The 23,616-nt window shown below is 40.6% G+C and overlaps 1 protein-coding gene and 1 long non-coding RNA gene across 2 annotated transcripts in view; both read right to left on the bottom strand.

The window, feature by feature from the left end:
* Positions 1 to 1,209: 1,209 nt before the first annotated feature.
* Positions 1,210 to 23,616, bottom strand: part of LOC114352838 (CLIP-associating protein-like) — a 41,463-nt gene continuing 19,056 nt past the window's right edge. The window contains exons 2-9 of the mRNA XM_028304579.1: positions 17,704 to 17,804; positions 15,378 to 15,554; positions 11,293 to 11,417; positions 9,545 to 9,658; positions 7,220 to 7,333; positions 5,506 to 5,604; positions 4,828 to 5,032; positions 1,210 to 1,315 (exon numbers count right to left, since the gene is read on the bottom strand). Of these exons, the coding sequence (XP_028160380.1) occupies positions 1,210 to 1,315; positions 4,828 to 5,032; positions 5,506 to 5,604; positions 7,220 to 7,333; positions 9,545 to 9,658; positions 11,293 to 11,417; positions 15,378 to 15,554; positions 17,704 to 17,759 (996 nt within the window). The 5' untranslated portion in view covers positions 17,760 to 17,804. The remainder of the gene's footprint in view (positions 1,316 to 4,827; positions 5,033 to 5,505; positions 5,605 to 7,219; positions 7,334 to 9,544; positions 9,659 to 11,292; positions 11,418 to 15,377; positions 15,555 to 17,703; positions 17,805 to 23,616) is intronic.
* Positions 19,054 to 19,500, bottom strand: LOC114352830 (uncharacterized). The gene is made up of 2 exons (XR_003655890.1): positions 19,311 to 19,500; positions 19,054 to 19,187 (listed from the first exon to the last, which is right to left on the bottom strand). It is a non-coding gene; the product is annotated as an uncharacterized LOC114352830 (long non-coding RNA).

Genomic DNA, 23,616 nt, shown 5'->3' on the forward strand with positions numbered 1-23,616 from the left:
TTTGACAATCTGTCCAATAAGTGTTTTGTGCGAAATGTCTGTGTCAGACATTCAAACCTGTACGGAACCCTAAAACCGATCCGAAGTGCGTCGTCTGACATCAGCTGAATCACAACCGTTCACGCTCCGCTGACACGGGGTGGAGTTAATTGGAGTCACCTGCCCTCCGCCCTCGTGGGACTAGGTGTTACTATACAGGCAGCTTGGACAAGCATTGATTTAAATAAACAATGCGTATAAGGTAAATGATTGAAAAGTTTCGCAGAGTAATACTTTAACTACAGGTAGGTCAGCGTCGCTTGGCAAGCTAGAGCATGAGCTCTAAGCATAATAACACTCACTTTCGGCTAGTGGATTGTTCTTTAATTTTTTGCGCTTTGACAACCTTTATTTCTAATTCTCATAAATCTTTTAACCAAAACTAATCTCCAAATAGAACGAAACCATGGAAAAATTGTGATATCTTTTACGTCATAAAATACATTTCATTATATTTTCGTCCAGCTAAATATAAAGATAATTATGCAAAACCACAACTTATTAATTTTGTGAGTTACTGAATGTTTTAAGGGTCATGTTGTAGGTACTATTAGGAAAACAAACAAAGTTTCACATAAGAGTTTATATCTTCAAAACTCTACAATTACACCTACAACAACTATAATTGCAATACAGAACACCCTGTACATAAGGGCGCAATCACAGGGCGCGGGCCGGCGCGCCACGCGCATGCGATGCTTAATTTAGATAAATCGCGACGTATGCGTCGCCCGATGAAAAATCACGCATATACTTATATTATCATAAGGGTGGACGCGTCGCGGCGTGTCGTAGTCGTAGTCTAATGTTTGGTCTGCTAGATGTGACGCTCAATAGGTGTAAATAGCAAAAAAAGAGACACGTAGAAGCTTCTAAAGAGCAAGTGGACAAGGTGGTGTAAATCAAATTCTGAAAATGCTTTCGAAATACTATTCAGCCTTTTTTTATATATCAACAAAAATAAACAGCACTGATCTAAGTATACAAGCATGAAATTCAAGAGTTTGAATTTAGTTTTTGCAATTTTTTATAACATACGAGTTCATAGGTCCGTATATTATGTGTCAAAGAGTAGGTACAAGTGGATTAGATACGTTTCCTATGATAGAATCATTATTAGCACATGCAATAAAATGATGATTTTCCTACATGGATGTAAGTACATAATGTTTATGTCACATCTAGACACTCATACGTCAGGCTGTTAGGGTCTTCAGTGCTTCCTGCGCCGGCTTCCGGCGTGTCGCCGCCGCAGCTGGCCACCGGTGACTTATGCCTTTACAATTACCAGTAATTATTGTGTCGTTTTATTGTACAGCGTCGTTTGGATCTAGCGCGCCGTGTGAATTGCCCATTAGATCCACATTTTGGGTTTTATTTAAACTGGTAAATAGCTTAATAAAATCTATTGAGTTGATAATATATTATACTTTAATTAAGTTTAATAGTACCCGGTTTTGCAGTATTTTTACAGTGGAAAAAAATTGACGCTTGTATTTGAATGGCAAAGCAATTTTTTAATTTTGCTGAATTAAAAGAATATGCGGTAGGTACTACATAGTTGCGTGCGGGTACGTTAATTCATTAATTAGCTTTGAAATTGATGCCATTTAACCAAAACATTAGTTTAATATTGATTTATTGACGCCTCATTTTCCTACTGAACTTTACTGGCCATGACGCGATGACGCGTTGATTTCAGCCAAACCACATAATCTGTAATATTTTCTATGACGTCATCGTGTAATGTGTGGTCACTAATTTTAGCCAAAATTCCAAACCCACATATCCACATCAGCTGCATGACACGCCGATACAACAATGACTCTTAAATATCCCTAATTAGAATCGATTTGCAGTCCCACTGTGCATTTGTCAAGAACGCTTGCGCAAGATGATCGATGGGAGAGAGCCATCTATTGAATAATTTACGATAAGGACCTTTTTTGCGAAAGGATTAAGAGACATATGAAATTCGGGGCTCGACGTGATTGATCGAGTTTTGATATCGATGTTGGGACGGCTGGTATTATTCGTCTCTGTATTAACTGATTTACTTTTGATTTCATAATAAATGCGTCGTAACAGCTCAAGACGTTATGTTACGGGAAATTTTAAACATTGAATCATTCATTTCCTCAAATACATCATATTCAAATTAATCAACAATTCTTCAGTTGTTGATGTTGAGAGTAGATATTTCAAAGATATAGCCGATCCGATTCACATATTATTAATTGTTTAGGGACTCTTTTATTATCCGTATGATGTCGTATGCGATTTTAAATTTGAAAACATGGCAAGATCAGACCAACGCGGATTAACATGCCCTCCGTTCAAACAACCATGAATAATAAAAGCACCTCACCGCCCATAGATAAAGAACTAATCATACGTACAAAATATTAAATTATACCCAAATATAATCTGCCTCCGCTAACAATAGTTAACCCTTTATTAGCCGATCCGTTTGCGCCGCGCGCCGCGTAATAAATGACTCGCGCTGACATTTGTCACCGCGCAATTGTCGCGCAGATTAAAATTGATGACGTTGCATTGTCCGGCGCGCGCGCACGCGCTTTTGTGCCCAGTTATCAAAGTACGATTAATTTTTTTGAACGTGATAAGGGCATGCGTTATGCAAGCATTGGACGTGCGGATGTTTTTGACAGTCGGTAATCCAAAAACTGAAATATGATTGAGAATGACTTGAAATAATACTTAATTATTTGCGTAAAAATTTACAATAATACCTAAATTAGGCTTTCAGCAACGGCAAAATTCACGACGCTTGATCTTTATGTTGCTGTAAATTCTTAAAATCCTAATCGAGGATCACTTGGAGGAAATGCCTCCCATTATTTTTACCTACATTTAGTATCTACCTGTATGTGGAACATTTCTAAATAAAATAATTGGTTTTAATAAATACATTCACCTAATTACTGTAGCATACAAGAGCTATTGCACAGCAGCAACAGAAATTGAATCGTCACCGAATCGCAACGAATCCCCATAAACAGGAATGATTAATCAAAAAATTAACCGTCAACAATAGAGCGGCCCCATTAAACCGTGTACAATCGCCGTCCCGCACGCCGTATTTATTTAACAATCAAATAAATATTACGGACAATAAAACGAAAATATTTCAATTTAATATCACCGCCCCCAGTGAAGGGTTAAATCGTGGCTTTGTCCGATTTTTTGTTCGCAGATCAGATCGTAGGTATCTAGATGTTACGCGAAATTGAATAATTTTTGGACCACAATAGGTGGGATATCGTGCAGTGAACTTTTCGTTTGGGATTATTTTTTAATCTGTTCAATTTATTCTGGCAAATTAAGTAAGAAAAATTAAAAATGTTTAATCTACAAACTTCATTCAACGCAGTGACTGCAAACTTTGTAAAAAAATAATTTAATAGTTTTGACTTTGTATTAAATGACTATAAGATATTGCCGAACAATCGGAAGATACGGCAGGTGTTAATGCAATATTAGCTTACCCGAGCATTCTAGCTCGCGGTGTATTCCTCGCTTTAATGTCACGTGCGAAAGGACATTGTCAGAAACCGCCTAAAAAACCGCCCAAAAACATTAACCCATCATAATTATTTTCTATTTTTTTTAATACATTAAGCACCCTTTCATTCTAATGGACACTTAAGCATTGAAAAATTAAATAAATAAGTCTTTTAACGTTTATTCTATAATACTATTACAACTTCCGGACGTTTTGGTGCGTGGCATGGTCTAAAACCTATCAAGTTCCATAATTTTTGCCGATAAAATCTGTACGAGGCATTACCGTACTTTATTGCTGGGAGTCCATGTATAGTGATGTTCCTGCGGCCATCATAGACAATAAAATATCGATTTTGAAAATAAAATAAATCGATTAAACTGCTTTGAAGACTAGATTTGCGTTAAAAGCTAAAAAGATATTGACAGTTTGACACTATTACAAGAAGATATCTAAAGTGTCCAACTGGTCGAAGGTCGTAAATAAAATAAAAATAATTAGGACCATAAACTGATATTCATGGTATCATAACTGTAAAAGTGTCAGAATCCGATGTTGAATCCAATGCCAGTTGAAGTGGTTATAGGGGCATTTTTTGGAGAAATTTATCAAATAACCAAAAAAACACGAATTTTTAAGCAGATTTTTTTCAAAAAGTATATTTTTTTATTATTTGTTGGCCTTTTTTGTGTATTTTATGTATTTTTTTAGTATCGCCTGTTATTTAGCATTATTACTGTTTTTATTTTATCAAGATATACCGCTTAGTTTAAAAGTTATTACGTTTTCTTTACAATAAGTAATTGGAAGAAAAAAAATTCTATAAAAAATAAAAAAAAAATCTCAAAAATTTTTTGACCTCTTTTTTGTCGATAAAAATAGGTCTAGTTTCATTTATTTTCATATGTACACTTTAACGTGACTCACACTGTATACTTAGCAGGGTAAAAAACTCCATCACCGCGATTCAGGAATGCAGGCGCGGTGGTGTGTGACATAGTAACTTATGTGTCAGCGCCATCTGTTGGTTAAGACTGTAATGGCCAGTCGATAGATGTCGCCACAGGGAGATTATATCTAAAGTCGGGTCGCCGAGCACGTAGAATTTCGGCCAATGACCCCAAGCTACCCATCCTTATCGCTCGCGCGTAATTATATTGCTGTCGCACTCGCACACTCACTGCGGGCGCCTGTCGCATAATCGCGATGAGGATGGTAGCTTGGGGTCATTGGACGAAATTCTACGTGCTCGGCGACCGGACTTTTCACTCACCGCGTCGACTCTCTTCTCCCAGTCCGCTCCCCTATCTCCCAGCAAGGCGGCGGCGTGTCGACACAAGTCGTCAAGTCCTCTGGCTCCATACACGGCAGCAGGAGCGGCGGCCGCGAAAGCAGCCTCAAATGCTTCGCTGGAGACCGCACCGGCTTCGCCTGAACCGGTGGAGGCGCTGCCGATTGCTGTCGACACTGTAGGAGAAAGGGAAGGTTAAGAGCCAAAAATCTCTGACAAGAGAGCACAAACAGTTGTTGATCTTGCATTACGTTTCTTATTTTGTATTATTTTGTGGCTAATATCAAATAATATTAATCTACGTTCTAGCACGTTCGAGGAACGACAGTTGCTTGTGGAGGGAAAAGATGTGGGAATTATAGAAACTTTATCCATAAAACCTCACCCGTACAAGCATTGATTAATTCAATGGTATTATGGTAATAAAAATTACAAACTACCAGAAAAAAAGTGAAATTCCGAAAACCTTTGTGGTCATAAATAAGGATTTTTATTTGTCTCTGTAAAATTACATTAGAGCTCCCACTTTTGGGGATGCTATTTCTACAGTTTCGAAGGAGAAAACGCAAATTAAACGCTTTGAATAAACATAAGAAAAATAAAACAAAAGTATAAAGTATTACCAAAACCCAGTCGTTTTATAACTTACCGCTCCCACCAGAGGTGAATTTAGCCGGCGGCGGGGGCTTCCTATTCGCTGATGGTAGGCTGTACAATCCTGGAACTGTTCGCTTTGGTGGCTCGCACGCTGTTGTCACAACGTGTGACGAGTTGGGGACGGGTGTCAAATATGTCACGAGATTTGTAGTTTTGTCATGAGACGTGTCACGAGATGTGTAGAGTTGGGGACGTGTGTCAAGTTTTGTCACGAGATTTGTATTCACAATTAGGAATTTTTTTTTTGGTTGGAGAGAAGTGCGACGTTTGTCACAAAATGTAGAGGATTGCACAAGTTGTGGAAGATTGCCACAAGATAAAGTAATTGAACCAATCCCGAAAATGTAGGGTACAGAAGGTCAAATGTATGTGGTAATCAATGAAAATTAAGTTTAATTTAGTCAGAAATTAAAGTAAGAAATGTCAATTGAAATATGCAATGACGTTTAGAAGTTTGACGATGCAAAATGTGATAATTTAGATTTAATTTAGCAAAAAATGTGGGTAAGATATATTAATTTAAATATGCAACGGAGAAAAATACATCCAAAATTAAATTAATTCATTAGAAAAAATAATAATGCACATGCATTTTGAAAATGATCATTTATTACCGCATTGCATTTTTTAAAAGATGTAGTTTCAGTTATGACATTTTTAAAGATTGAATTTGTCACGACACATGCAGTTTTTAGTCGTGGCATTTTTGTAGATTTTATGAAGTTGTCACAACATGTGTTGACAGTATTAGTGTGTCAAGTCATTAGTTAGATCGGTGATGAGGTTACGTGGTGATGGACAGTCCCAGGTGATGAGCAGCGAGCCGGTGAAGACATGGTGAAGAGAAGAGAATTAAATATTAGTTTTTATTGATAGATAGATGTAAATTATGTTTGAAGATTTGGACATCATACACCTACAGTAATGTCATGCAAAACTCAAATCTCCATTCGAAGTCAAGCTTGTGACTCAATCGAGCCCGTGATTAGTTGAACTTCAATATTTAAAACATTCAAAATCCTGAATTTGAATAGAGTTCGATTCAGAATACTTAGACGGTTGAATTATTTATTTTTCAGGTTTAGTTATGAAGTTAGAGAAAATAAATGGTTGTTTTTTTTTTGTTTCTCGTAATTATCACTTCTTGTGTAATGAACAGACGACAGCACAACGAGCGTAACATTTTGAAGTCTAATTTGATTGTTAAAGGTACTATAGGCGCTTATCATAATCTGAATTGTCGTTGACGTTGCACGTCACAACAATACCCTCCCGGGCCGCTCCCATGCCTCATACACTGACTCAATTAAGCGCTAGTAACCTATAATAAAAAAGTAACCTGTTTGAAAAAACAAACAACATAGCGCTTTAAGTGAATATACCTACAAGTATAAAGCTTTGAAATAAAATACGTTTCATTTTTGTCCGCCGTGGGGCATTTTCTCATATTAAAGTTCCCAATGTCCTTTTCATACAAAATAAATTTTACAAAATCCGATTTGTATGAAAATTAAAATAGTTTAAATGAAGATATCAATTTTCTGACTTCACCATACCATTTATATGACCATGTTAACATGGGCTAGTGTCGGCTCATATACCCATTTACCTAACACCCTGTATTTTACATTATTTATTATCCTTGGCCCCCCTAAATCTACTTGTGGACTCCTATAATGCTGAAATGCCGATGATGATGTACTGACCTGGTGTGGAAGCGCCAGAACTGTCTCCATCCCTGGAACGAGCTGAGGTGGGTATGGTCATGGTGCGTTTCGCGCTGCGCGCTATGAAGTCCGGCTCGTCGCCGCCTGACGTCGCTGTGGATGGAAAAATTAGTGTAAAAACTAGAGATGAAACGGATATCCGGTAACTATCCGGTAGGCCGGATATCCGGCCTAAATTTACTATCCGGCCGGATACCGGATAGTAACTCACTATCCGGCCGGATACCGGATATTAAAAATCTACGACATTTTCCTATTAATAAAATGAAATACATTAATCTTTGAGGTAAATATCAATAAAATCGCTTATAATAATGACGGCTTTTATTTAAAGTCCAAAAATGCCATACCTATTAAGGCCTTTCAAAAAACTAATTTATTTTTCTGGGCTAATCACTCTAATGACGAATACATAAATAGTAAACATCTGCTAATGTCGAAATATTTCCAAATCAAAAGGGGGATCTATTTTTCACTGATGGTCTGGTGACATGATGCATGCAGTTCAGTCAGATTACGCAGCAAGTAAACTAATTTAATTTTCGCTATTCAATCACACGCTCACTAAAGCAACCGAAATCACCCGAATTAGACAAGTGGCAAAATCTGTCATTCTATTCGGAAGGATTCGATTTTCGAAAAGTGTGACTAGTGTACTAAAGTCCGATTTTTAATTCGGCGGAATTCTGACAGCTGTAATTTTTTGACAATTCAGATGTAATAAGCCTTTTTTGCTTTGAATTATTAATAAATAATATGAAATGAAATTTCATCAAGTACCTACAACTTACAAGAATGAACTATTGTTTGTTTTGTGAATTCAATGTACACTAATTATTATGTACATCTTAGAGATTAGATAGAAAAAAACGTGTTTTTAACACAGTAAAACAACATAATAATAATTATTATCATAAACGAAAATATGTATTGATTTATCAATCATTATTATTGGCATCTTGTTGTTGTCTTGTTCAAAAGGATTTTATAAAAAAGGTTTGTTACCCATGGATTATTGTCCATGAAGTCCAGTAATAGAAAAAAAATCCCAATTTTTTTTGTAACTTTAAATTTATGATAATAAAAATTCAAATAACCATTTTGAAATGATCAGTACATTTAGCCTTAGTTTTTCAAGTGAAACCTTAAATTCAAGAAAGGATTATTTTTTAATTTGTGAAAATGCTCTCCATTCTTAGTCGAAATGTCAAAATTCCGTCGAATTAAAAATCAGAGTATAGTAGACCCACTGATCGCGTTCGAAGCACCTGTGCGGCGCTAAACTCGTCACGACATGCAACGAGAAAATGGGCCAACTATCCGGCCGCCGGATATCCGGCTATCCGGCCTAGCAGCTGGCCGGATATCCGGTATCCGGTATCCGGCCAAACAACTATCCGTTTCATCTCTAGTAAAAACAGTACTATTTCACTTAGAAGATCGGAGATCCATCCAGTGAGGATTTTTCTTATTACCTTCTAAGGGCTTACGCGCACAGGCGACTTTGGTCACCATGACTTTTTGAGGTGACAAAAAGTTTTTGTCACTGTCACGTCACTACGTGCGTGCAATTCCATATATCTCCATGGATTTAGTATGACGAATCAGTTAGGGGGACAAAAGTCACTCGTGCGCGCGAACCCTAATTGGAAAAGTGAGAAGGCGGAGGTTTACTTTTGATACAGTTACTTAAATCGTAATGCACGTCGCGCTGCAACTGCGCCTCTAATTATAAGGAGACCTTAGGCCCTGTTTCTAAATTGAGATTGGCTTGAGCATGCTTATCTTCTAATCAAGTTACCTATAAATATTTCATTTTAAAATCACCCTTGAATAGATGAGCCCGCTTAACATGTAATTTTCTATTTGGAAACTAATCCTGTGAGACTATTTACATAAAATTAAATAATAAACTCAATACATTATCTCAGGAGTGGTATCTCAGTTGTAGCAACATACACAAGATTACTAGCGCAAAGATTACAGTGAAAACAAGCACCTCAACTTTGAACTCAATTCTTTTTCTTCTGATTAATTTAGTTCTGGATCCAACGAGTTTAATTTTCCCCGGGACAAACTTGACTTCACTGGTTGTGATTTTATTGGCGGTCAAGCTGTAGATCCTGGCTACACAGGAGTTGCAGCGGTGGGTAAGAGAGGTGGGAATAGTCCCGTTATTTAGACGCTGACAGGGCCAAAAATGACAACATTTTTATTTTTGACGTTCATAAGTGCCAAAATACTGGTCAAAATTTATAAAATATTTTTGATTTGATTTGAATATATTACTTTGATCTATCTTACCTGTAGGTAACAATAGGCCTGCCTCTCTCGCCTCGTCGAACTTCTGTTCTAGCAGCATCAACTTCTGTGCCGGCAGCAATTCTTTCTTCTTCAAGTCTGATCTCAGTCTTTCACCTGCACAGAAAGAAACATACATAATTATAATTTACGTTTAAAAGGGAATATAAAAAAGCGTCAACGACAATTTGTATTGGTCTATATCATATTGCTCTGTAGCGTCTCTTTCTGTAACGTCGCGCTCTGTAGCATAGAATCAAAGTGTGTAGCGTCGCGCTATGCGGCACTGTTAGGTAGCGCTGTGTAGCGTCCCTTCTGTAGCGTTGGGTCGCGCTGTGTAGCGCAATGTAACGTGGCATCGCATTATGTAATGTAGCATCGCGCATTGTAACGTATAGTCGCGTTGTGTAGCTTAACGTCGCGCCCTATAGATACTAATAAATATAAATATATCTTTGAACAATCTCACACAGCGCCATCTAGCCCCAAAGTAAGCAATTAATATGCTTGTGTTATGGGTGCTAGCTTAACGGATATACTACTTATATACTTTTTTTTAAAAATACATACATATTATACATAGTAACACCCAGACCCGTCACAGAAATTAAAATTCATCATTTCAATTTCTGCCCGGCCGGGAATCGAACCCGGGACCTCTCGGCATAGCAGTCCGTTCTGAACCACTACACCAAACGGCCGACTGGCTGAACGGAAACGGAATGCTGGCGTCCTGTATCGTAGCGTCGCGCTGTACTCACCAAAGTGTCTTTAAACATCTATCAACAACAGCACAGTGGAGTCGCTTTTGGTTCGAGCTCTGTAGCGTAGCGTCCTGCTGTGTAGCGCAGCGTCGCACTGTGTAGCGTGGCGTCGCTCTGTGTAGCATAGTGTCACGCTCTGTATCGTGGTGTCGCGCTGTGTATCGTGGTGTCGCGTGGTACTCACCGACGTGTCTATAGGCATCTATGGCATAGCGGCGTCGCTCTTGGGTCGCGCTGTGTATCGTGGTGTCGCGTGGTACTCACCAACATGTCTATACACATCCACCAGCAGCTGCATGGCGGCGTCTCGCACGGCGCTGTTATGATCGCGTCGTATTGCGCTGTGTATCGTGGTGTCGCGCTGTGTAGCGTAGCGTCGCGCTCTGTAGCCTAGCGTCGCGCTCTGTAGCCTAGCGTCGCGCCGTATAGCTACTAAAGCTGGCGTCCTGTTCCGCAGTGTTGCACTCCTTAGCGTAACGTTGCGTTCTGTAGCGTAGCGTCGCGCTGTGTAGCGTGGCGTCGCGCTGTGTAGCGTGGCGTCGCGCTGTGTAGCGTGGTGTCGCCTTCTGTAGCAAGGCGTCGCGCCCTAACTACTAATGCTAGCACCCTGTAGCGTAGCCTCGCCCTTTGTATCGTGGTACTCACCGACATGTCTATAAACATCAACCAGCAGCTGCATGGCGGCGTCCCGCACGGCGCTGTTGGGGTCGCGCCTCTGTAGCGTAGCGTCGTGCTCTGTAGCCTAGCGTCGCGCTCTGTAACCTAGCGTCACGCCGTATAGCTACTAAAGCTGGCGTCCTGTTCCGCAGTGTTGCACTCCTTAGCGTAACGTTGCGTTCTGTAGCGTAGCGTCGCGCTCTGTATCGTGGTATCGCGCTGTGTAGCGTGGTGTCACCGTCTGTAGCATGGCGTCCTAACCTAACCTAACCTAACTACTAATGCTATCACCCTGTAGCGTAGCATCGCCCTTTGTATCGTGGTACTCACCAACATGTCTATAAACATCCACCAGCAACTGCATGGCGGCGTCCCGCACGGCGCTGTTGGGGTCGCCCACTAAAGCAGCTAGGTTAGGCACCGCCGCTCGCAGCTGTAGCTCCGTAGCGCCGTATCTGTGTACAATGAAGAAATAGATGTTAGTGACAAAGAGTTATAATCACAGATCACAGTAACTAAAGGGAGATGTAACAAGGGGGCGTGGCCGGTGTCGCAGCAATGTGCCCAAAAACAGAGGGTTGAGTGTCAGTTTTCATCCTAGTGAGCGCGTCAAAAAATGTTATTTAATGTATGACGGATTGTACAGCGCCCCTAGCGGAAAACGTTCAAAAACTAAAATTTTCATACATTTTTTAAACGCGCTCACTAGTTAGCGCGTTAGATGTAAACTCACACTCAACCCACAGAACACATTTCTCGTGTAAGCAATGATGACAGCAGCGACGTCATAATGTAATCAGCTTACATTGCTTGCGTAGTACTAAAGATTATTCGAACGTTGAGACGCCTTGCGTTGGGGAGCTAGCAGGAAGCTTAAGAATGACAGCTGGAGACTCGCGCGGCTCTCTCCTAAAATCAACTCAAACTAGAGACTCGGAAGGTGATAGGTCATTCACGTGTCTAGCAGCGCCTGTATACACCTTACGTCTACCTCCCTGGCATGAGGCGCTTTATGCTTTAGCGTGAAGATGAGACCAGCTAACAGGAAGCTAGAAAATTACTGAGTGACTTTCTCCTAGGATCAACTCAGGCTAGAGACTCTAGAAGGAGGTAGAAGGTCACTCACGTGTCTAGCAGCGCCTGTATACACCTTACAGTCTCTCAACTACTTTTCAGTGGCTATATTCTGAAGCTCAGGAGAGAGGCAAACTATCAGGGCACTGCAGAATAATACTGAGAGACTCTCTTTAGGGAGCAACTTAAGCTAGAGACTCTAGAAGGAGGTAGAAGGTCACTCACGTGTCTAGCAGCGCCTGTATACACATTACAGCCTCTCTACTACTTTTCTGTGCCTATATTCTGAAGCTTAGGTGAGAGGCAAACTAGCAGGACACTACAGAACTCTCTCTTAGAATCAACTCAACTAGAAGGAGGTAGAAAGTCACTCACGTGTCTAGCAGCGCCTGTATACACCTCACGGCCTCTTCCCTCCCTTGTGTTGAAACGCGGGGGTAAGACGAGCTAACTGCAAGCTAGAAGAAGGCTGGGAGACTCTCTCATGGGAGCCACTTGAGCTAGAAACTAGATTCTTTCAGACAGATGTGTCTGGAGTTCTCTAGAAAGAGGTAGAAGGTCACTCACGTGTCTAGCAGCGCCTGTATACACCTCACGGCCTCCTCCCTGGTATGAGGCGCTTTATGCTTTAGCGTGAAGGTGAGACCAGCTAACTGGAAGCTAGAAGAAGGCTGGGAGACTCTCCTAGGGTCAACTCAAGCTAGAGACTCTCTAGAGGGAGGTAGAAGGTCACACACGTGTCTAGCAGCGCCTGTATACACCTTACAGCCTCTCAACTACTTTTCTGTGGCTATATTCTGAAGCTTAGGTGAGAGGCAAACTAGCAGTGCACTACAGAATAATAGGGTGACTCTTAGAATCAACTTAACTAGAAGAAGGTAGAAAGAAGGTCACTCACGTGTCTACTAGCCTGTATACACCTCATGGTCTCTTCCCTGGTATGGGGCGTTTTATGCTTTAGACTTTAGAGTGAAAGTGAGTCCAGCTATAGTCTGGTCTGTGAGCACGTAGAATTTTTTCCAATGACCCCAAGCTACCCATCCTTATCGCTCGCGCGTAATTATATTGCTGTCGCGACTGTGCGACGGGCGCCCGCATTGAGTGTGCGAGCGCGACAGCAACATAATTACGCGCGAGCAATAAGGATGGGTAGCTTGGGGTCATTGGACAAAATTTTACGTGCTCGGAGACCGGGCTTTAGCTTTCTGTTAGACTACTGGGCGACTCTCTCTTAGAGTCAACTCACTCTAAAAAAGGGACAGGTCACTCACAGGCCAAACAGCGCTTGTATACACCTCACGCGGTTCTCTCCTAGGATCAACTGAAGCTAGAGACTCTCTAGAAGGAGGTAGAAAGTCGCTCACGTGTCTAGCAGCGCCTGTATACACCTCACGGCCTCTTCCCTGGTATGGGGGGCCTTGTGTTGTAGCGCGGGGGTGAGGCGGGCCAGTAAGGCCCGAGGGGGGGCCGCGCGGCTCTCTCCTAGGATCAACTCAAGCTAGAGACACTCTAGAGCAGTGGTTCCCAAACTTATTTGGTCTACTGGCCCACTTTGAGAATAAATTATTTTTTAGCGCCCCCCATTTTTGTAGTCAAGAGTCGAGCTCAGTCGATGTCTAAGAGTCCTCCTAGTAGATGACGCCTCCCAAGCCTCTACACAACGTCCCGATTTTTTATCTGGGTCTCTTACCGCCCCCCTTTAAGCCTGCAGCGCCCACAAGGGGGCGTTATCTCCCACTTTGGGAAAGACTGCTTTACAGCCTCCTTCCTGTCATGAGGGGATGACAGGGAGACACTTTTTTAGGAACAACTCAAGCTAGAAAGAGACGAAGGTCACTCACGTGTCTAGCAGCGCCTGTATACACCTCACAGCACCTTTCTTCTTGTCACTTCTTATGCTTTAGAGCGGGGGAAAGGCGAGCTAGCAGGAAGCTTATGAATGACAGCTGGAGACACTCCTGGGACCAAATCAAGTAAGAAGAACTAGAATCTAGATGGAGGTAGACTGTCACTCACGTGTCTAGCAGCGCCTGTATACACCTCACGGCCTCCTCCCTGGTATGGGGGGCCTTGTGTTGTAGCGCGGGGGTGAGGCGGGCCAGTAGGGCCCGAGGGGGGGCCGCGCGGCTCTCTCCTAGGGCCAACTGAAGCTAAGGACTCTCTAGAAGGAGGTAGAAGGTCACTAACGTGTCTAGCAGCGCCTGTATACACCTTACAGCCTCTTCTCTAGTATGAGGTGCTTTATGCTTTAGCGTGAAGGTGAGACCAGCTAACTGGAAGCTAGAAGAAGACTCTCCTAGGGTCAATTCAAGCTAGAGACTCTCTAGAAGGAGGTAGAAAGTCACTCACGTGTCTAGCAGCGCCTGTATACACCTCACGGCCTCTTCCCTAGTATGGGGGGCCTTGTGTTGTAGCGCGGGGGTGAGGCGGGCCAGTAAGGCCCGAGGGGGGGCCGCGCGGCTCTCTCCTAGGATCAACTCAAGCTAGAGACACTCTAGAGCAGTGGTTCCCAAACTTATTTGGTCTACTGCCCACTTTGAGAATACATTATTTTTTAGCGCCCCCCATTTTTGTAGTCAAGAGTCGAGCTCAGTCGATGTCTAAGAGTCCTCCTAGTAGATGACGCCTCCCAAGCCTCTACACAACGTCCCGATTTTTTATCTGGGTCTCTTACCGCCCCCCTTTAAGCCTGCAGCGCCCACAAGGGGGCGTTATCTCCCACTTTGGGAAAGACTGCTTTACAGCCTCCTTCCTGTCATGAGGGGATGACAGGGAGACACTTTTTTAGGAACAACTCAAGCTAGAAAGAGACGAAGGTCACTCACGTGTCTAGTAGCGCCTGTATACACCTCATAGCACCTTCCTTCTTGTCACTTCATATGCTTTAAAGCGGGGGTAAGGCGAGCTAGCAGGAAGCTTATGAATGACAGCTGGAGACACTCCTGGGACCAAATCAAGTAAGAAGAACTAGAATCTAGATGGAGGTAGACTGTCACTCACGTGTCCAGCAGCGCCTGTATACACCTCACGGCCTCCTCCCTAGTATGGGGGGCCTTGTGTTGTAGCGCGGGGGTGAGGCGGGCCAGTAAGGCCCGAGGGGAGGCCGCGCGGCTCTCTCCTAGAGCCAACTGAAGCTAAAGACTCTCTAGAAGGAGGTAGAAGGTCACTCACGTGTCTAGAAGCGCCTGTATACTCCTTTCAACCTCTCAGCTAATTCTCTGGAGCTATATTCAAAAGCTCAGGAGAGAGGCAAACTATCAGGGCACTACAGAATAATAGGGTGACTGTCTATTGGGAGCGAGGCAAAACTAGCTTCTGGAAGGAGGTAGACTGTCACTCACGTGTCTAGCAGCGCCTGTATACACCTCACGGCCTCCTCCCTGGTATGGGGGGCCTTGTGTTGTAACGCGGGGGTCAGGCGGGCTAAAAGGGCCCGAGGGGGGGCCGCGCGGCTCTCTCCTAGCGCGGATAGGCACACGCGGGCCATGTGACGAACGCACTCTTTGGTGTCCGCTAGTCTGGAAGGAAAATACAAAATATTATAACGATTAACAGATAAACACCGAAAAGATTGGAATGTCTACCCACAAAGTGGACCGACGACATCATAAAGGTAGCAGGAAGGCGCTGGACGCAGGCCGCTACCAACCGGTCAACATGGAAGTCATTGGGGGAGCCCTATGATGACCGAAAAGATTTAAAACAATTTTATTAAGATAGACACACAATGTAAATTCAATTAAGTAGTTTTTCCAGTATGTTTTGTTTCATAAAGCTAGGACAGGTACTTTTGAAGATAAAGAAGATTTTCTGACCGACCTTTTTTCTTTGCAGTCCAGTTTAGTGACGTTGGGGTATGTTTGCCTTATTAAGTTAACAAAACATGATGTAGTTGACACACTAGCCAATTGATTTTTTTATGAGCTGGCAAAACAAGATTTTCTATGGCAATAACAAACTATGACGTCACTTTCTCGCCAACTTAAATGACTTTCTTTTTATTTGCAAGATAAAGGGAGAATAATGATCGTTTTGATCAGTTTGTCTCTTTCTTTTAACTAATTAGTGAAAGAGATACTGAACTGAACAAATTACGTTTCAAGGAAGCTAAGTATGCTTTATCTTTCTACAATAAAGGCATACTAAGCCAACATTATAACAAACCAAACCACACAATCGACAATCGCATCTTCCTCCTTTACAATAAGGCATAAATTATCTCAGCATTATGAAAACAATGTGACAGAACTTAGCATAAATATAATTCATGCTGTCACGAGCCATTGGTTGTGACGCTCTGGTGGGTGTGACGTCACATCCTTGGGCATAAACAATGGGTTAAGTTGGCATGATTAGCTGGAGTCATTGGGTAATTAATTATAATAAAATTGACAGCTTGGTCATCATAATCATGATTTTAGATTTTTAATGAGATTAACGCACTGCCTGCTGCTCTTTCCTGAACACTATAACGCGGGCCTTTTCAAGGCGAGAGTGAATAGGCACTTACAGGGCAGATATGTACCATCCTAGATCGCATCTCACCTAACATCAGGTGCGATTGCGGTCAAATACCTGCCTTGTCTTGCATAAAAAAAATATACAGGGTGTCCCGTAATGTAACGTCAAGCCGGAACTGGGTGTTGAGGCAAGTTATGCTGGTTATCAGAAAAATATAAAAAAAAATCTATGTGGCATTTTGTCAAAATATTACGCATTTAAAAAAAACAAAAATATCTACTCCCGGTGACGGTCTTTTTACTCGTGTTGCCACAAATCTTAACTTTTTCCAAATTTTTTTTTGTTATTTAACCCTGAATAATGCTTCTCTAAATTGTTATCAACCAGCTGCTCCAGCTTGGATGAAAAAAATACATTGGATGCAAAATTTTTATTTTGAAAAATTTTTTGGGAATAATGTATTTTTTTCATCCAAGCTGGAGCGGCTGGTTTTGTAATTTTGATAACAATTTAGAGAAGCATTATTCAGGGTTACATAACAAAAAAAAAACTTGGAAAAAGTGAAGATTTGTGGCAACACGAGTAAAAAGACCGTCACCGGGAGTAGATTTTTTTTGTTTTTTTTTAAATGCCTATTATTTTGACAAAATGCCACATAGATTTTTTTTTATATTTTTCTGATAACCAGCATAACTTGCCTCAACACCCAGTTCCGGCTTGACGTTACATTACGGGACACCCTGTATACCGTGTGGGTTATAAGACGGCTTTCACGTTAGTCGCTTGCTGAAGTTCCCTGAATGTGCAAGCACTCTAAAAGTATGTTTTAACGGCTACATTCAGCCAATAGAAACTGTCAACTCTTAAACTTTATGCATCTTCCATGCGAAAAATTAACTCAATAAGTGAAACTAATTTACTTCACTACACAATCAACGATTTTTACTTATGCAAAAAATAAGTGTAAATATTTTTGGCTTAAATTGTTCTAGCTTGTCTCTCTTGACTATTAGAGAAATAATTTAAGAACCAAAATACGGCGGCCAAAATTTTACCAGCACCAGAAAATGGGTCAATATGGTCAGTAAATTAGAAAGTCGTGCTCATATTTGGTTCAAATCCTCCATTTACCAGGTAAATTAGATTGGTCATGCTCCTGCAGTAGAGACTGAATGACCTGATGATGATGATGATGATGACACATACCTGTCAATAATATGGGGCAGCACAGTGGGCACATAGTGCGAGAACTCCGGGCCCATTCGCTCGGCAAGCGCTGCTAGCACCTCCAACCCATTTTGGGCCACCTGGGACAAACAAACAACACAATAAATACAAATTACTATAGAAACAGTACAGCAATAGACACACACAGTTTTGTTTTTTAAATATTATCTTTTTATTTATAAATATCTTATCACATCTTTTCTACTTCGTCTATATCGTATATTATTATTTTCTACTACGTCTGTATTTACACTTAAAATTTATACGCGCACTATTATTATTATTTATGTATGTATATTTTATGCAGTATAGGTTAGTGTCCGTGACTCTCACTCGGCATGGGGCACACTGAAAACCAGCGTCGTGGCCTCCCTCACCGGGGGCCACGGCATATGCTGAGTGGGGTCCCATTGTGATGGGCATCGCTGTGCGACAGGGTGGCACTGCTTAGTTTACTTGCGCATTCATTGTATGTTTTATGTCACCTCTGTCTTATTTGCTTTTTTTTTTCATTTTACCCCTTTTGTCTTTTGTGATGTCCATGGCAATAAATGTTTCTTTCTTTCTTTCTTTCTTTCAATACGGCTCAACTAGGATAAATACACACACGAATTTGTAAATATAATATTGTCTCTTACAAAATAGAACATACGAGTTCGAAATTAAAGTTCGACTTAGCTAGGGCGAGTACGTGAATACAGGATATTATGCATCATTCATTTCAAAGCGCGGCGACATCGACTCATGCGATTGAGTTTATAAATAAAATTGCACTAAGATGCACTAAAAACAAATTGAGCTATATTTGTACAAGATATCAGACAATAAGACTGATTTTAAGGCCTATTCCGTTAGGATTAACCCGGCGTCATTGTGGCGGAAAAAGGTTACACTAAAGTTGAGGTGGGTCAATATGACCCTGGTTATATTTGTCACAATTTCACCTAGTATAAAATAATTTTAATATTTAAAATTTAATATTTATTATAAATACTGTATAATATAATCAATAGCAGCAATAAAACATTGGTAATGTATGCAATAATTTTTATTTTTCATTTTTCTTATACACTATTAATTATACAACAAAACTGTGACTCTTTTCTTATTTTTTTTTAATCAACAAAAAGCAATATCGTTTCTAACGAAAATAATACTTAAATCAAATCTATACTACCTATGCTCTCTATCATTAGAATTTTATACCATTTAGTACCATCTTTCCCGCTATAAAAGGGATCTCGTACCTCGAGGTCTGACGATTCGGAATTGTCGTCATTTGGAGCCATTACATTCAAAAAACTGGATTGACGTAATTGTTGCACTTACTTCTTGGTCGGTATCACTTTCCTGGCTACGAACACTAACATGATCTTCATTTTCCAAATCAGATGCATAAGGTTCATTTTCATCACTATCTGAGGATTCTTCCAGTATCGCCAAGATTCGACGACGCTCACGTTCTTCCGGGTCCATATTAGACAAGTATCGGAAAATAAAGTATCGTAAATAAGTAAAACTAAATAAAACATAAAAAAAATATGGCACAAAACAGCAACGTCACCGTTGAGCTGGGTCATAATTACCCGGTCGCACGTTTACATACGTGTTGCTCCTTGCGCGGGCGACGGACGACTGAAGTGAGGTACGTGAAGGGGAGGGGTGATCCTTTGCTGCAGCTACTGAGACAGACGGTTGTGTGCGGCAATTACTTCTAAGCAAATTTTCGTATGCAAAACTTGCAGGGTCATATTGACCCTGCCTCAATGACGCCGGGTTAAGGTACCAAAAAGCTAATCTTATTTTGAGTATGCTACTATTTAACAATGCATTGAAGAAACTGATTCACATTCTTCACCATAAACCGTTTAAGAAGGACGTTATAAATCAAACAAAGCTGGTTAGAATAAAGACGGCTGATCAAGTTACACACTGTTGTACCTTATGTACTGGAAATAAAAGCGGTTTTACAACAAAACTGTACACTCTATGTGCATCTAAATATACAAAACTCAAAGGTGACTGACTGACTGACTGACAGTGATCTATCAACGCACAGCCCAAACCACTGGACGGATCGGGCTGAAATTTGGCATGGAGGTAGATGTTATGACGTAGGCATCCGCTAAGAAAGGATTATACGAAACTCCACCCCTAAGGGGGTAAAACGGGATCCACGCGTACGAAGACGCGGACGGCCGCTAGTATGTAAATAAGTTATTAATACACCTATTGGAGCGGATCTAAAATTCTATAATTGCTTGATTATACTTAACTTCTGAGTAGCGTTGCAAAGGACAATGTTCGTTCTCCATACATTGTTCGCCTAAGAACCAACAATTTTGACATATTACTACCCGAAAGCGAAATAATACGATTCTGTGTGTAAGAACAATGATTCCTGATGGACACTTGCCATAAAATTAATGATTAAGAATATTAAATCACAGCGATTTTATAATATGTCGTTTATGACAACATGGCGTCTAATGTATTGTGTGAATGTATAAATCGATATTTTATTGTCTATGATGGCCGCAGGAACATCACTATACATGGACTCCCAGCAATAAAGTACGGTAATGTCTCGTACAGATTTTATCGGCAAAAATAATGGAACTTGATAGGTTTTAGACCATGCCACGCACCAAAACGTCCGGAAGTTGTAATAGTATTATAGAATAAACGTTAAAAGACTTATTTATTTAATTTTTCAATGCTTAAGTGTCCATTAGAATGAAAGGGTGCTTAATGTATTTAAAAAAATAGAAAATAATTATGATGGGTTAATGTTTTTGGGCGGTTTTTTAGGCGGTTTCTGACAATGTCCTTTAATTAAAGGGACAGGTTGGCAAAAAATAAAAGTGAGCTTGGAGAATATGCTCAGAACTAACAAAGCAATATTTCTTTCCATTTATTTTTTACTAGCTTTTGCCCACGGATTCGCCCGCGTTAAATTTTGTCTCTCACAAAAAATTATCACGCGCATCCCTATTTTAACAACCGGAATAAAAACTATCCTATGTCCTTTCTTTCCTTTGCCCTGAGACTCAAACTATCCCCATAAAAAAATCATCAAAATCGGCTTAGTGCTGCTTACTCTTCTTTTTCTAAGCTCTAAGGTGTCGTACATTCAACACGTCACATTTTCACTCGTTTGGTCTCAGCCTTATGTTATGTTATTTTATTACACAATATTATTACACAAACAAATTATTTACACAACGAAACACCAATCACAACAATATACTAAAAAAACTCACACATATCTCCCGCAGTTTCCTATAACACTATCCATAAATCCTCTACAACTATACTGGCGCGTGCGCCGATCGCAATCGACTGATTGTAATCATAAAATGGTAATGGGACGCTTATTCTGATAGTCTTGTAATCATGGAAGAATTATTACTAACTTTGTTGAGGCTGTGGGTACCGAATTAAACGCTAAAGTAACTCTGCCTGTGGATCCCGTTTTACCCTCTTAGGGGTGGAGTTTCGTAAAATCCATTCTTAGTGAGCACCTCCATTCTAAAAGAAACCCCAAATTTGAGACTCCTAGCACTCCTGCCTTCCACCTGGCCCTGAACTACCAGTCTCTCCATCGAGTTCTCATTTCTAGAGACGTGACCTACGTGACGGGAAAAAACCTACTAATATTCAAAACACCAGCTGACTTCCAAACAAGAGGTCCCGTTGAGTGAAGCGATTTACCCAATTTCGTTTCTCCGAACCCGCTACAAAGCCAAAGCGTACGCACTTTGAATTGTTAATGGGGCGATGGACAGACGACCGCATGCGGCGTGTGTTAAACACACTTTAGCATGTTCCTAAGCAATCTTAGCAAGGGCAAGGGTTACACTACAATATTGATAAAAGTTTTTCTCCACCCTGCTTAAAAACGCAAAATAATTGTTTTATGTCAGTTTTCACCATCAATCCTTAATTTTTAAGTGAAGTGGTAAGACATAACAGGCAAAAAAAATGAAAAATTAAAATAGCTTGAAACCCTACTACTTGTTTATACAGTGTGAGTCACGTTAAAGTGTACATATGAAAATAGATAAAACTAGACCTGTTTTTATCGACAAAAAAGAGGTCAAAAAATTTTTGAGATTTTTTTTTAATTTTTTATAGAATTTTTTTTCTTCCAATCACTTATTGTAAAGAAAACGTAATAACTTTTAAACTAAGCGGTATATCCTAATAAAATAAAAACAGTAATAATGCTAAATAACAGGCGATACTAAAAAAATACATAAAATACACAAAAAATGCCAAAAAATAATAAAAAATTATACTTTTTGAAAAAAATCTGCTTAAAAATTCGTGTTTTTTTGGTTATTTGATAAATTTCTCCAAAAAATGCCCCTATAACCGGTGGTTTTTATTACTTTGTATTGTTCTCTATCGTATTATCTTTGTAAAACCAAAAATCGCATGTCTCTATCCCTATCTACCTGCACAGACAGACATTTACATTTAGGTAGGTACTCGTACACACACTTAAAAACTGTTTAGAAGCTCACTTAGACACACGAATATCGTCAGCCTAACTTTCAAACTACTTAGGTATGTCCCTTTTTGCAAACTTTACAGTAGGAAATAACTGTTTATTTTTCATAGTTATGGTACTAATTAAAGTATAATGATGTCTAATTGAAATATAATCATTCATCGCAATTTTTTTCGATCTGCGTAAATTAAAATCGAGTTAACATTCCCGTAGGCAGTTATGTTAGAATTGGCAGCGCTTCGCATCTGTATTCTGAGCGCACTTTGGTATCGGGCAGAAGCGCGGGCGCGCGGCGTGAGGCGCGTTGTCTCGCTCTAATGCTCAAGGTCGTTCGGCCATGTAATCGCCTTAAGTGGCGTTTGAGTGCAACTTAATTTGAGAGGTGCTTAAAAATTGAGAACTGCTCAGATATTGTTTTGAGTATGCGAAATGTAAGTTTAGGAGCTGCTTAACTATTTGAGAAGCCGTCAAATATTTAAATGGCGTTTCAGTATTCGGCCGTTAGGCAGTTAAATACTGCACAGTATTTAGTACACCATTTTCTTTATTTCCTTCCATCATACACAAGAATACGCGTGCGTGAGTCAATGTTCGCTCGTATGTGAGGCCTTGTCGAATAGTATCCTGTAGGTGGGCCATCGTGCGTGTTTTGTTTTAGATGTAAACTCGCGGAGATGAACAGGCCTGGTAGTGGTTCGAAACGGACTACTATTCCGGAGGTAGCGGGTTCGATTCCCGCACAGTACAAACATTTGTGTGAATATTTATAATATGAACATATTTGTTTGTATTGGACTGGGTGTTTTCTATGTATAATAAGTATGTATTTACAAAAAAAAAAGTATTTAAGTATGTTTATATCCGTTGTCTAGTACGCATAGTACAAGCTTTGCTTAGTTTGGGACTAGAAGCGCAGTGTAAAATGTCTAAGGATATTTATTTAAGGATATTTATCATCATCATCATTTCAGCCACAGGACGTCCACTGCTGAACATAGGCCTCCAATGACTTCCACATCGCACGGTTGGTAGCGGCCTGCATCCAGCGCCTTCCTGCTACCTTTATCAGGTCGTCGGTCCACCTTGTGGGTGGACGTCCCACGCTGCGTTTTCCGGTACGCACAAAGGTTTACACGTGACACGAGACAGAGGTATACACGTTGAGTCAAAAATATGCCCATGAATCTAACGCCCGTATTCACAAACATTACTATGAGGTCTCACAGTGTGCGCGGACGCACAGGGCCATACACAAACCAATCACAGAGCTCTTTTCAACGTTGTGCGTTCGATTTGCTGCTTCACTTAAGCAAGTATCGTTTGTGAATACGGGTGTAAGGAAGTCTCTCTTAATTTTTTGACATCGTAAGTTATTT

This window comes from Ostrinia furnacalis, unplaced genomic scaffold, assembly GCF_004193835.3.
Source record: "Ostrinia furnacalis isolate ACB-3 unplaced genomic scaffold, ASM419383v2 OfSCF1456, whole genome shotgun sequence".
Taxonomy (NCBI): domain Eukaryota; kingdom Metazoa; phylum Arthropoda; class Insecta; order Lepidoptera; family Crambidae; genus Ostrinia; species Ostrinia furnacalis.